At 38.8% G+C, this 15810-nt stretch overlaps 1 protein-coding gene and 1 pseudogene across 2 annotated transcripts in view; one reads left to right on the top strand and one right to left on the bottom strand.

Annotated features, from left to right (window-relative positions):
• The window catches only part of SEC23A (SEC23 homolog A, COPII coat complex component), a 63438-nt gene that overhangs the window by 18954 nt on the left and 28674 nt on the right, over window positions 1-15810 (bottom strand). The window contains exons 12-14 of the mRNA XM_081101600.1: window positions 15188-15277; window positions 12326-12432; window positions 6230-6383 (exon numbers count right to left, since the gene is read on the bottom strand). Coding sequence (XP_080957726.1) covers window positions 6230-6383; window positions 12326-12432; window positions 15188-15277 — 351 coding nt within the window. The remainder of the gene's footprint in view (window positions 1-6229; window positions 6384-12325; window positions 12433-15187; window positions 15278-15810) is intronic.
• Window positions 12619-14535, top strand: LOC308529206 (nucleolin-like; annotated as a pseudogene). Its single transcript has 2 exons — window positions 12619-12659; window positions 13693-14535. The product of its transcript is annotated as a nucleolin-like (transcript).

Raw genomic sequence — 15810 nt, 5'->3', positions numbered from 1 at the left:
GAGAAAAATAACACTTGCAAGAAGGCTTGTCCTATCCTTAATTCAGTATTATTTATGCATCAAAGCAGCCACATTAAAACAAATAGGTCAAAGCCTAAATTCCATAAGAATATGATAATAACAAAAGTGGTCATCTTTTTTTTTAAATATATATTTTATTGATTTTTTTACAGAGAGAAAGGAAAGGGATAGAGAGTTAGAAACATCCATGAGAGAGATACAGCTGCCTCCTGCACACTCCCTACTGGGGATGTGCCCGCAACCAAGGTACATGCCCTTGAATCGAACCTGGGACCCTTCAGTCCGCAGGCTGACGCTCTATCCACTGAGCCAAACCGGTTAGGGCAAAAGTGGTCATCTTTAAAAAGGGCTTGGTCTCACTGGTATAGCAAGAAAAAACCTGGCTTGGGTAAAATTTTTAAGGAAAGCCCCAAGTGTCTTAAACAAGAGAAATTTCCTGGGCCAACACTAATCAGATAAAGTGTTTATCCATTGGACTAGCAGCACAGCTAAAGGGAGAACACAATTAGTGATTAGTGGGTAAAGTAAAGGTCAATACTGGAAAAAAATCAAATATTGATTTTGAATTGTAAGATAATGTCATTCAATAGAAAAGGCAAGAAACAGATCCATGAAGCTGTTCACAAAGTGATCAACAAGAGACTGAGAATGGAGGTGGCAAATCATGTGTTGATGCCAGTACCTTAAGTGATGCTGACCAAGAGGAGCAAGAGCGTATGTAGGGTGTCCCCCCAAAATGTATACACACTTATCAGCTTATAGCTCAAATGATGTTTCTTTTCAGATTTAACCCATTGGAATAAATAATTATTCAAAGTGTATATACATTTTGGGGGAACACCCTGTATTAAAGATGTAAGAAGCAAATGTGGTACCAGCACCAACTTGGCCATATAATGCCCACTATCTAAAAATAGTTTTTAAATAGGTGTTTATTTTTAATTAACATTACTCCAAATAGTTAAGAAAAAAATTATAATCACTATGCCAAATTAAGGCAAAGAAGTTTGTTAGTACAATTTCATAGATTTTTCACTTGAAAAATATTAACCCTTTCTCTATTTGTGTAGCTATCACTGTTATAGCTGAAAATTTAACAGCATGGATTCAATACAAAAAATGAGGCTACACTATTTTAGCTACTTAGAATAGTTTCTGTAACTGAGGTTCATTTGTCATCACCTTAAGCTTCACTTCACTTGTACACTAAATTTGATTCAATCAACTAAAGAAAAAAATGTAAAGATCATATTCTCACCACTTTTATCATATATGAGGGGTTCCTAGTCACTAAGGGTTTTGTGATTTTTTAAAATTATTTTTTTAAACGTTTCACACCATAGCATGCCAGCCACAGTGATGGACAGGTTCCAAGTTATCCTGTTAGCAATTTCTTTTTTTATTTCTCACTTGAGAACATTTTTTCCATTGATCCTTAGAGAGTGGAAAGGAAGGGAGAAAGAGAAAGAAAGAGAGAGAGTGGGAGAGAGAGAGATATCGATTGGTGCCTCCCGCATGAGCCCTGACCAGGGCCAGGGATCAAACCTGCAACCAAGGTACTTTGCCCTTGATCGGAAATAGAGCCCACAACCCTTCAGTCTGTGGGCACACACTCCAACCACTGAGCCAAATTGGCCAGGGTATTTTATCAATTTATTTAGAGACTAGAGGCCTAGTGCACAAAATTCGTGCATGGGGGGGAGGGTCTCTCAGCCTGGCCTGCACCCTCTCACAATCTGGGACACTTAGGGATTGGGCCTAAACCAGCAGTCGGACATCCCTCTCGCAATCTGGGACTGCTGGCTCCTAACCGCTCGTCTGCTTGCCTGCCTGATCGCCCCTAACCACTATGCCTGCCTGGTCGCCCCTAACCACTCACCTGCCTGCCTCACTGCCCCTAACAGCTTGCCTGCCTGCCTGCCTGATCACCCCTAACAGCCTCTGCCTGCCTGCCTGATTGCCCCTAACCACTCACCTGCCTCCTGATCACCCCTAACTGCTTGCCTGCCTGCCTGATAGCCCCTAACCACCTCTGCCTCGGCCCCCACACCCAGGACCCAGGCTTTCCTCCTCTGGCCAGCCGCAAGCAACTAGGACCCAGGCTTCCCTCCCTCTGGCCAGCTGTAGGCAACCAGGACCTGGGCTTCCCTCCCTTTGTCTGGCTGCAGGCACCCAGAACCCATCTGCTCAGGCTGGTACCTGGGACCCCGGGGCGGCACCACCTGGCCCCCGGCTTTGTCAGAATGGACATCCGGCCCTGACTGGTTTGGCTCAATGGATAGAGCGTCGGCCTGCGGACTGAAAGGTCCCAGGTTCGATTCCAGTCAAGGGCATGTACCTTAGTTGCGGGCAACATCCCCAGTGGGGAGTGTGCAGGAGGCAGCTGATTGATGTTTCTCTCTCATGGATGTTTCTAACTCTCTATCCCTCTCCCTTCCTCTCTGTAAAAAAATCAATAAAATATATATATAAAATAATAATAATAATAATAATAATAATAATAATAAAAGAATGGACATCCGGAATGATGTCCGGTCTATCCAGTCTAATTAGCATATTACCCTTTTATTAGTATAGATATTTCATTCCCATGTGGCAGTATGCAGTAAGACTATGTTCATCTGGATAACTCCTTTCTCAGTATTTGACACAGGGAGACAACAGATAACTGGTGACAGTTGTTTGCACAGAAAGCAGAGGAGCAGTCTGACATCAGCCTCTCCCTCTCAAATTCCCTCCACCAACTTCCTCTTACACACAGCTGCCAACTGAGTTATGAGAACAGACAAGTTATACTGTTGTGACAGAAGGTCTGGGTACATTTTTCATTGTGCCATGACTCACCTGTCCTCTAGTCCCAACAGCCTTGCTGCTGTTGTGACTGATACGAACTGCAGAATGTGTAGATTACAAGTGAATTATATAGTCAAGGTTTTGTAATTTTGTGTTTTTTGCAACTGACACATTTAGTTATTTACAAGGCCATTCTGTTTTATATTTTACTAGTGCCCTGGTGCATGAAATTTGTGCACGGGGGGTGAGGGGGAGAACGGGGGGTCCCCTCATCCTGATCTGCACCCTCTCCAATCCAGGAATCCCTCGGAGGATGTCCGACTCTGGGACCGCTGGCTCCTAACTGCTCGCCTGCCTGCTGGCCTGATCGCCCCCTAACTGCCCTCCCCTGCAGGCCTGATTGCCCCTAACTGCTCTTCCCTGCCAGCCTGATTACCCCTAACCACCTCTGCCTCAGCCCCCGCCACCAGGGCTTTGTCCGGAAGGACATCCAGAAGATGCCCGGTCTAATTAGCATATTACCCTTTTATTGGTATAGATTAGTGTTTGTGTTTTACAAGCATGTCAAATAATAGGGCAACTTTTTAATATATATTTTATTGATTTCAGAGAGGGAGGGAGAGAAACAGAGAGAAAGAAACATCAATGATGAGAGAGAAATCACTGATCGGCTGCCTCCTAAACACCCCATACTGGGAATCGAGCGCACAACTCAGACATATGCCCTGACTGGAAACTGAACCGTGACCTCCTGGTTCATAGGTTGATGCTCAACTACTGAGCCACACTGGCTGGGCACAGAGTAATTTTTTAAATTGACTTTTAGAGAGAGAGGAAGGAAGAGGGAGAGAGAGAAATATCCAAGTAAAAGTGGACATCGATGGGCCACCTCCTGCACGCCCCATACTGGGGATTGAGCCAGCAACCCAGGCATGTGCCCTGACTAGGAACTGAAGCAACAACCTTTCAGTGCACCAGATGACATCCATCCAACGGAGCCACACCCACCAAGGCTAATATGGCAATTTTTGAACCTGAGGTGTGAGACAGTAGAGAAAGATTCTAGACATAATCCTACAGAGAATTCTGAAGAATTATAATCTTTCTGAGTCATTTCACTAACTTATGCAAGAAGGGACACAAAAAATGTCCATCTTCACAATGAAAACTGCTTATCAGTGGGTTTTTGCATAAACTGATAATCCAAGTTGTACTATTCAATTTTATGTCATAGCTTATAACCTACAAAGGCAGTAATAGCTCCAGCAAAAGGGAAAAAGCACTTTACTATGAATCACAGTCATTTGACAAATAAAGGTGCTGATTCCTTAAACAACTTTTAGAACCTCAAATCAATCAAGTGTTTGCTAAAGTCACATTCAGTCAAAAGGCTCAGAAAACAAACTATTTCAGAGCATAGTTTATTACCCAGACAAGGAAAAGTCAAACAGTTGGTGAGAATCTAATAATGCTGACATGTAAAAATAACCATAAGTAAAATGCTGGGACAAGATGCAATCTGAGAAACTGAAACAACATAATGTTAAAACAATATAATAAACACACTGATAACACGATACATGATGCTGAGAGGTGTGTGTAATTAGCTGAAAAATAACAGCTTCTCTATTAAGGTCAAAGAATCAACAGGTTTTACCAATTTCATGTCAAATAACTAAATAATAGTCAAATTCAAGAAAACTTTACTGCTGCCATAAATAAGCAAAGGTAAAAATATACTGAATGTTTTATCTTCCTATCTGAAACAAAAGGTCTGTCTTGGAAGAATTGTGTTGGCTTTTGTACTGATGGTGTATGATCTATGAGAGGTTTTGTCTCTTGTTAAAAAAAAGGACATGCTATTTTTAAGCCTTTGAGTGCCGGGGAGTGCAATCGCACTCCTCCTGTCTTTCGCCAAAAGTGCCGAGAGCGCGATTGCGCTCCTCCTGCAGTGTCACCATTAGATGCTAGTAGTTCACTCTTTATTGACAGATGGCATCTAAATGCAGAATGTTTACTTATGATGCCAAATGTTTGTAGTTCTAAAATTGACCACTGGCACCTATCTGCCTAATTTTCATAATTTTTTTCCTAAACTGCTGTAAAATCAGCAAAAATGCCTTGGCAATTTTAGCATAGTTCCTAGGATATTGGTTGGCACTCAAACGATTAAGTACAAAGGGAGAGGGATTATGTAGGGACAGGAGAAACTTTGGGCTATGATAGCTATGTTTATTATCTTAACTGTGGTGATGTTTTCATGAGTACATACAGATATGTATCAGAACTTATCAAATTATGCACTTTAAATATGTATATTTAAAGATTTTCAAAAGAAAGAATTATTGTGTTAATAAAGGTTTCAAATGACTTATATTTCATGGCATGTCCTAGAACCAACTATAAATATTAAATCCATATAAAGACTTTTTTTCCCTATAGAATCCTTGTGATCATGTGAAATAGTCATAGCTAATGAGGTGTAAGTAGAAATCTCTGCTAGAATTCTGGGAAAAGCTTTTGCTTTCCAAATAAAAATAAAATATATCCAACTAGGAAAAAAAAAAAGGACATGCTGATGTTGTCATAATACTGCCTTCTTCACACAAAGGTACTAGTATACAAACACTTTGAAATGAAATGGGGAAAAAGTTCCAAATGATGTCACAAAAATGGCTAACTTTATTAAACCAAGATTAGTTCACTCAAGAATATTTTTTAAACTACATGAAAAGCTGAGACAAAGAGCACAAAAGCCTCCTTACAAATAGAAATCAGATAGCTTAGCAGAGAGTTCTCACCAGGGTGTTTGAGAAGGAAATAATAAGCCAAAGTCTGTTGAGTAACAATGGAACATTAGGAAAAGAACTTAATTAAACTCTAGGTCATAATGTAAGCAATAGGTTCCTGACATTTTAAAAACCCATCATTATCAATAACTTTACTAACACATACTTTGGTGATCTAGATCAAGATAATCAAGACATCTATATTTTTCTATAATTAGTTATATAATGTATAATTTTTATATACCAATTAAGTTCTCTTAAAGATTTCCATTAAAATGAAAATAGAAAACTAAAACCATAGCAATGAAGAAAAATATGCAAAAAAGCAGTAAAAACAGTTATAGTAAATTAATATTATGTCTTAAAATAATGTGGTATCAACCAAAACAGAAATAAGATGTTCCATAACTATAACTTTCGTTTTAAGGAAGAAAGGCATTTTAGCTATGTGAAGAGGTAAGTGAATTCTATGTTCACTAATATGCCTTTTACAGCAACTTGAACAGGAGACCCTCATACAGTCTTTTAGTTACACTGTTAAAAACTTTAAAAAAGATTATCCGCAACAAATATTTACTACAGATAAAGACATACAGATTTAGAAAAGCATGATGTTCTCTACGTACCAGCCGAATGAGCTGTCTGTCTAGCCATCTAAGCACATCTGGCCCTTCCTCTGTTTCTGCTCTATATATGGCCAGCCTGGCCATAAGAATGGCAGCAGCCTCCTGGTCAAAAGATGCAGCAATGCTCTGGATTTGAGTTTGAGCATCTGCCCAGCTAAAGACAAGAAGAAAGCACAGAAATGCTGCTAAATTATTATATTCACAATATCATAGTTGGGCTATCACACATATTTAAATTTAAAAGGTACATAAAATTACTCCAATATTTTAAAATTCCAATATTATCTAGATGTCCCCTGACCAAGAATCAAACCCACCACCTTTTGGTGTATGGGAGGACGCTCAACCAACTTAGCCACACCAGCCAGGCTATGAGGTGTGTTTTTTTGTTTCATCCCTTCACCTTTTTCACCCAGCACCTGAACCCCCTCCCCTCTGACAGCCATCAGTCTGTTCTCTGTATCTATGAGTCTGTTTCTATTTTCTTTGTCAGTTTATTTTGTTCATTAGATTCCACATATAAAAGAAATCATATGGTATTTGTCTTTCTCTGACTGGCTTATTTCACTTAGCGTAATACTATCCAGGTCCATCCATGCCATTGCAAAAGGGAAAATTTCCTTCTTTTTTACAGCCAACTAGTATTCCATTGTGTAGATGTACCACTGCTTTTTTACCCACCATCTACTGATGGGAACTTGGGCTGCTTCTAAATCTTGGCCATTGTAAATAATGCTGCAATAAATATAGTAGTGCATATATATTCTTTTGAATCTGTGTTTCAGGAGTCTTCAGATATATTCCCAGAAGTGGAACTGCTGGATCATAAGGCAATTAGTTTCATTTTTAATTTTTTGAGGTAACTCCTTACTGCTTTCTACAATAGCTGCACCAATCTGCATTCCTACCAACAGTGCACAAGGGGTCTCACATTCTCACCAACAGTTGTTGTTTATTGATTTATTGATGACAGCCATTCTGACAGTTGTGAGGTGATATCTCATTGTACTTTAATTTGCATTTATCTGATAATTAGTAACATGGAGCATCTGTTCATTTGTCTATTGGCCTGTACGTGCTCTTTGGAAAAGTGTCTATTCAGGTCCTTTATCCATTTGTTACTGGATTTTCAGTGTGTTTTTTTGGCGTTGAGTTCTATTAGTTGTTATAAATTTTGGCTATGGACCCTTATCAGATGTATCATTGGTGAATATGATCTCCCAATCAGTGGGGTGGTTTTTCATTTCGTTGATGATTTCCTTTGCTGTGCAAACTTTTTAGTTTGATCTAGTCAAATTTATTTACTTTTTTCCTGTTTCCCTTGCTGGTAGTGCTACATCAAAAAAAAAATATATATATCGCTATGAGAAATGTCCAAGATTTTACTGCCAATGTTTTTTTTCTAGGATTTTTATGGTTTTGAATCTAACATTTAAGACTTTGATCCATTTTGAGGTTATTCTTGTGTATGGTGTGAGAAGATGGTCTAGTCTAGTTTCATGTTTTTGCATGTTTATATCCAATTTCCCAAACACCATTTATTGAGACTACAGTTACTCCATTATATGTTCTTTCCTACTTTGTCAAATACTAATTGACCATAAAGGCAGTTTATTTCTGGGCTCTCTATTCTGTTCCACTGATTTATATGTCTGTTTTAATGCCAGTATCAAGCTGTTTTGATAACTATGGCCTTGTAATATAGTTTGATGTTATGTGGCATGATTCCTCCAACTTTTTTTTTTTTTTCCTTCTCAAGAATGCTGTGGCTATTCTGGGTCCAAATTTTTGGAATATTTGTTCCAGTTCTGTGAAATATGCTAATGATATATTGATATGAATTGTGTTGAATCTATAGATTGCTTTGGGTAGTATGGGCATTTTAATGATGTTAATTCTTCCTATCCATAAACATGTTATATGTTTTAACTTATTTCTGTATTATTCAATTTCTTTGTTCTGTGTCTTCATTTCCAAGGACAGGTCTTTTACATCCTTGGTTAAATTTATTCCTAGGGAATTTTTTTTTAAATGCACTTATAAATAGGTTTTATTTTCTTAGTTTCCCTTTGGTGTATATAAATGCAATTAATTTCTGGATATTTATTTTGCATCCTGCTACTTTACTGAAGTTATTTAGCAGTTTTAGTAGTTTTTCAGTGGAATCTTTAGGGCTTTCTTTACACAGTATCATGTCATCTCCAAATAATGAGTCTTCTACCTTTTCAATTTGGATGCCTCTTATTTCTTGTGTGACTGCTGTGGCTAGGACTTCCAGTACTATCTTATATAATAAAAGTGTAATATGCAAATTGACCGAACAGCAGAACGAGCAGCCGCTATGATATGCACTGACCACCAGGGAGCAGATGCTCAATGCAAGAGCGAGGGGTCCTGGACTGCAAGAGCCCCGGACCGCAAGAGGGCACAGGCTAGGCTAAGGGAACCCCCCACCACCACCCAGTACATGAATCTCATGCACTGGGCCTCTAGTATTGAATAAGATTGGTGAAAGTAGACATCCCTGTCTTCTTCTGGATGTTAAGGCAAACGCTTATAGTTTTTACCCACTGAGTATGATGTTGGCTGTGGGTTTGTGTATAGTCTTTACTATGATGAGGTATGTTCCCTCTTTTCCTACTTCACTGAGAGTTTATATCATAAATGGGTGCTAGATTTTATAAAATGCCTTTTCTGCATCTATTGATATGATCATCCTTCATTCTGTTTATGTGATGTATCAAGTTTATTGATTTGTGGATACTGTACCAACCTTGCATACCTGGAATAAATCCCACATGAGCATGGTGTATGATCTTTTTAATGTATTGCTGGATCTGGTTTACTAATTTTTTTGAGGATTTTAGCATCTATGTTCATCAGGGATATTGGCCAATAATTTTCTTTCTTTGTAATGTCTATATCTGATTTTTTAATTAGCATAATGCTGGCCTCATAAAAAGACCTTGGCTGTGTTTCCTCTTCTTGAATTTTCTGGAATAATTTGAAAAGGATGGGCTAGTTCTTTGAATATTTGGTAAAATTTACTTTTGAAGCCATTAGGTCCAGGATTTTTGTTTGTTAAATTTTATTACTGCTTCAATTTCACTAGTTATGCTCTGTCTATTCAGATTATCTGATTCTTCCAGATTCAGTTTCAGAAGACTGTGTTTCTAGGAATTTACCCATTTCACACACGTTGTCCAAATTTGTTTGCATATAGTTGTTCATAATATTTTCTTACAGTCCTTTGAGTTTCTTAAGTGTCAATTGTTACTTCTCCTCTTTCATTCTTGATTTTATTTAGTTGAGCCTCTCTTTTCTTGATGAGTCTGGTTAAAGGTTTCTCAATCTTGTTTATCTTTTCAAAGAAAAAGCTCTTGGTTTCATTGACGGTTTCATTGCTTTTTAGACTTTATTTCATTTATTTCTACTCTGAACTTTATTATTTCCTTTCTTCTACTCACTTTGGGCTTTGTATGTTCTCTTTCTAGTTCCTTTAAGTGTAAAGCTAGATTGTTGTTGTTTTTTATATATAAGCATGACTTTATAATTATATATTTTTAATCTTTATTGTTGAAAGATTTATATAGGTCCCCCTTTTTCTCCCATTAACCTCTTCCAGCCTACTCCTATCCATCCCAGCCAGGTCATCACCATCCCATTGTCTGTGTCCACGAGTTATGCATATCTGCATACAAGTTCATTGATTGATCTCTTCCCATCCACCCTCCCCTGCTTTCCCTCTGAGTTTGACAGCCTATTCAGGCTTCTATGTCTCTGGGTCTATTTTTATTCATCAGTTTATTTGGTTCATTAGATTCCACATGAGTGAGATCTTGTGATACTTCTCTTTCTCTAACTGGTTTATTTCACTTAGCATAATACTCTCCAGGTCCATCCATGCTGTTGCAAATGGTAAGAGTTCTTTCTTTTTTCTTGCCACCTGGTATTCCATTGTGTAAATATACCATAGTATTTTTATCCACTCATCTGTTGATGGGCACTTAGGCTGATTTTAATCTTAGCTATTGTAAATTGCACTACTATGAACATAGGGGTACATATATACTTTCTGATGAGTGTTTCGGGTTTCTTAGGATTTATTCCTAGAAGTGGGATCACTGAGTCAAATGCGGGTTTCATTTTTAATTTTTTGAGGAAACTCCATACTGTTTTCCATAATGACTGCACCAGTCTATATTCCACCAGCAATGTACTGGGGTTCCCTTTTCTCCGCAACCCCTCCAACACTTGTAGTTTGATGATTTGTTGATAATAGCCATTCTGACAGGTGTGAGATGATATCGCATTGTCCTTTGATTTGCATCTCTTGGATGATTAGTGATTTTGAGCATTTTTTAATGTCTCTTAGCTTTCTGTATGTCCACTTTGGAGAAGTGTCTATTTAGGCCCTTTGCCCATTTTTAAATTGGATTGTTTGTCTTTGTTTTGTTAAGTTGTATGAGTTCCCGCCAAGACCGGTTTGGCTCAGTGGATAGAGCGTCGGCTTGCGGACTGAAAGGTCCTGGGTTCGATTCCAGTCAAGGGCATGTACCTGGGTTGCGGGCACATCCCCAGTGGGGGATGTGCAGAAGGCAGCTGATCGATGTTTCTCTCTCATCGATGTTTCTAACTCTCTATCTCTCTCCCTTCCTCTCTCTCTGTAAAAAATCAATAAAATATATATTTAAAAAAAAAAAAAAGTTGTATGAGTTCCCTATATATTTTGGAGATTAAACCCTTATCAGATATATCATTGGCAAATATGTTCTCCTATACAGTGGGTTCTTGTTACGTTGTTCATGGCTTTTTTTGCAGTGCAAAAGCTTTTTATTTTAATACTAGAGACCCAGTGCATGAATTCGTGCACAGGTGGGGTCCGGCCAGCCAGGCCCCAATCGGGGCAGATCAGGGCTGGGCCTGTCGGGAGGAGGAGACAGTGGGAGGTTGGCCAGCCAGCCTGCCCTGATCAGCCCGATCAGGGCCGGATTGGCTGGGGGGTGGGACCACAGGCGATTGGCCAGTGGGCCCTGCCCCCGATTGGAGGGGGTAATTGGGGGCAGGGCCAGCTATAGGGTGAGGGCTGTGAGTGATGTGCAGGCCGGCCCTGCCCCCAAATGGGGTGGGGGTGGGGTGATCGGGGGTCAAGGGCTGGAGGAGGGGCCGTGGGAGGTTGGCCAGCCAGCCACACCCACATTGGTGTGGGGTGACAATCAGGGACGGAGCTGGCTCGGGGAAGGGGTCGCAGGCGGTTGGCCAGCAGCCCTGCCCCTGATCGGGGTGGGGGCAGACCTGGGGTGGGGCCAGGTGGGGGGAGGGGCTGGAGGTTGACTGCTGGCCCCGGCCCTTTTTGGGGTAGGGTGCTGCAATCATGGGCGCGGCCAGCTGGAGGGAAGGGCAACAGGCCCATTGGGATGGTGGGGGCCTATCAGGGGCTGACAGGGGGAGGGGCTGCAGGCAGTTGGCCACCAGCCCCACCCCCTATTGGCGTAAGAGGTGATCAAGGGCAGGACCGGCGGGGGGGAGGGGCTGCAGTTATTATACAGATATATAATACATCATATATATTATTATTGTTTATAACAGGATAATATTAGCTTTTCTCCTCCTCTCAGGGGAATAAGATAAATAAAAGAATATTTTGTAAAATGTGTCTTAGAAATAGATTTTTAAATTGCTTTACAATTCTTAACAATGAATATTTTAGCAAACAAGCTGGGCTAGAAAGAAATAAAATGCTGCCGAAACCGGTTTGGCTCAGTGGATAGAGCGTCGGCCTCCGGACTGAAGGGTCCCAGGTTCGATTCCGGTCAAGGGCATGTACCTGGGTTGCGGGCACATCCCCAGTGGGGAGTGTGCAGGAGGCAGCTGGTCGATGTTTCTCTCTCATCGATGTTTCTAACTCTCTATCTGTCTCCTTTCCTCTCTGTAAAAACTCAATAAAATATAAAAAAAAAAAAAGAAATAAAATGCTATTAATCATAAATGTTCATTTTCCAGTCATGGATATCACTCAAAATAGGAACCCAGTTTGGGAGCACAATCCAGAATAGTGTTGATATGTAAATTAAATCTCTAATAAATACAACTTACTTCCTTGCAATGGTGGTCACTCGAATGCGTCTCTGCCCACTTGAATGCTGATACTGAGTCACAAACTGAATTGCACCACGCCCTCCTTGAGGAATTGGAGCATTATGCTATTTAAAAGTAAAGGAGTAAAAATAAGCAAAATCTATTATGTTGTTGTCATATATTCATTGGCTGTATATCCGAGCACTAATAAAATTAATTCTTATATCAATTAGAAGAATGTTTTTTACAGTACATACAAAACAGCTGTGATATGTCACATAAAAGAGAATTGGATTTGGCTAAGGGGAAAAATGATGAAGGATAGGAGTGAGTCCAAGGATATCAATTTCATGTAATACATAATTCAGAAGGATATGAAAGAAAAAATTAAGGAAGAAGTGTAAAGAAATTAATGGATAAGGAAAGGGGTGAGGCAATTTTGCCTAATAGTAATTGGAAAGAGAAACTGAACTAAGTCATACTCCCCTATGTATGTAAAATGAAAACAGAACTTTTAGGAAGATAATCACATGATGAACAGATGACCAATAGAAAACTATTAATGAAGAGAGTAATGATTACAGTTATGATCCTCAGAAAGAAATAGCAAGTAGTTAAAATAAATACTTTCTTCATGCCCTTTGACAATAGATATTCTTGCTTTGATTTTGTTTGTTTGTTTTGGTCAATAACAGCCATTATCTTTTTCTCAAACTTTAACTGTTAGAAAGGCTGATTCTTAATAGTCTGTGGTTCATTTTATGCCTAATAACTAGTGGCATATAAATCGTAATTTATACATTAAAAATCATTCTTTAATATAACTTCATTCTGTAGCAAAAAAAAATCTTTCCAAATATTGGAATCTTTTTTAAATTTTTACTTTATTGATTTTTAGAGAGAGAGGAAGGAAGAGGGAGAGATAGAAACATCAACGATGAAAGAGAATTATAGATTGGCTGCCTCCTGTACACCCTCTACGAGGGAACGGAGCCCGCAACTTGGGCATGTGCCCTGGTTCATAGTTGAAGCTCAACCACTGAGCCACGCCAGTTGGTAATATTGGAATCTTTACCTAGTAATTTTTTTCTATGTGTTTTGACATATTAAACTTTTTTGTGCTCGCTTCAGCAGCACACAGACTAAAACGGAATAATACACAGAAGATTACCATGGCCCCAGTGCAATAATGACACACAAATTTGTTAAGAATTCCATATTTTAAAAAATATATTACAGGGGGAAAACTTTCTTGTCAGACTCATATATCATTACATATATGTACCTTGTCACAATTAGGAGCTAGATATCAAATTACAAAACTGCATAACTAGAACAAAATTTAAGATTTTACTTATGCTTCCATTTTATATTTAAAAACAAAGACACAGATTAGTCAGCAAGGATGGAAAAAGTAAAGGGATTGCTTATATTGAATTTAAGACAGAAGCTGATGCAGAGAAAACCTTGGAAGAAAAGCAAGGGACAGAAAATAGATGGGCGATCCATTTCTCTGTACTATACTGGAGAGAAAGGTCAAAATCAAGACCATAGAGGTGGAAAGAACAGCACTTGGAGTGGTGAATCAAAAACTCTGGATTTAAGAAACCTTTCCTACAGTGCAACAGAAGAAAACTCTTCAGGAAGTATTTGAAAAGGCAACTTTTATCAAAGTGCCCCAGAACCAAAATGGCAAATCTAAAGGGTATGCATTCATAGAATTTGCTTCGTTTGAAGATGCTAAAGAAGCTTTAAATTACTGTAATAAAAGAGAAATTGAGGACAGAGCAATCAGGCTGGAATTGCAAGGACCCAGAGGATTGCCTAATGCAAGAAGCCAGCCATCCAAAACTCTATTTGTCAAAGGTCTGTCTGAGGAGACTACGGAAGAGACACTGAAGGAGTCATTTGATGGCTCTGTCGGGGCAAGGATAGTCACTGACCGGGAGATGGGCTCTTCCAAAGGGTTTGGTTTTGGAGACTTCAACAGTGAGGAAGATGCCAAAGCCGCTAAGGAGACCATGGAAGATGGTGAAATTGATGGAAACAAAGTTACTTTGGACTGGGCCAAGCCTAAGGGTGAAGGTGGCTTCGGGGGTCGTGGTGGAGGCAGAGGTGGATTTGGTGGCAGAGGCCGGGGAGGTTTTGGAGGGCGAGGAGGCTTCCGATGAGGCAGAGGAGGAGGGGGAGACCATAAGCCACAAGGAAAGAGGACAAAGTTTGAATAGTTTCTTCTATCCCTGTCTTTCCCTCTCCCATTTGAAAAAGAAAGGACTCTGGTGTTTTTACTCTGTTACCTGATCAATGACAGAGCCTTCTAAGGACATTCCAAGACAGTATACAGTCCTGTGGTCTACTTGGAAATCCATTTAGATAACATTTCAAAGAAGATAACCTGTTGGTTTTGACTGGATATTCGTATAAACTTTTTAAAGTGATGAGTGGTAGAGCTAACCCTTATCTGTAAGTTTTGAATTTATATTGTTTCTTCCCGTGTACAAAACCATTTTTTTCCTACAAATAGTTTTTTTGTGTGTGTGTTGGGATATAAAGGAAAGCAGAATGTTTTATCCTAATTTTGCTTCAGCAGCTATGGGACAAATTAAAAGTCCTAAACTCTGAAAAAAACAAAAAAAAACCAGAGACTACATTGGGTTGCCCAAGGTTGGGCATCTGCCAGTTTCCCTGACATCTCTTTCTATTATAGTATGTCCTCTCACAAGGAGTTTAGCTTTGAAAAACAGAAAATAACAAAAACTCCAAAATAAAACAAGCTTTGGGTTATATTTATTATTGGAAGAAAAAATACGAAAAAGTCATGGCCTAAATTAAGTACTTGTTTAAATATAGGTTTCAATATTCAAATATAAAAAGTCATACCTGATTGACAACCTCAAAATATATGGCTAAGGTTGTAGTGGGACTAAGTCCACATATCTTCCATTGACAAGTGCCACCTGTTCCTATCTCCTGTAGAAATAAAATATATAATATGTTTGAAAATTAGACAACATAATTTATTACTATAATATATACCAAAGTGAAAAGAAGGGGAATAAAACCTCCAGTAAGAAAACATCCCTTTCAGGTTTCTAATAAATTCATTGAATAGTAAAAACTTAAAAATGTTAAATCATATGAAATATAACATCAAATAAAATTAAGCAATTTTTACACAATAAAATTATAAAGTAATTCACATTTTTGCTAAGTAAACACAAAAGTGTTGATAAGTGCTCCATATTGAAGACTTTAAAAAAGTATATACCATTTAATGAAGTAATTACAACTAACATCCTTCTATCGAACTATTCGATATGTGTAAAGAAATATTGATTTAACAAATAATATATGCACATAAGAATACAGTTTCTCAAAAAAAAAAAAATACAAGTTCTCTGGATCAGAACTGCTAAGCAGTCTTATTCCCAAGAAAAATTTTTAAGAAATAAATCTTCACCATGTAAACTACCTAAAATTAATTTTCAACTCAGTCATTTTAA

This window comes from Myotis nattereri (genome assembly GCF_964212035.1).
Source record: "Myotis nattereri genome assembly, chromosome: 1".
In the NCBI taxonomy this organism is placed as follows: Eukaryota; Metazoa; Chordata; class Mammalia; order Chiroptera; family Vespertilionidae; genus Myotis; species Myotis nattereri.
The sequence above is the reverse complement of the archived record's forward strand: the minus strand, read 5'-3'. Positions and strand labels throughout refer to the sequence as shown.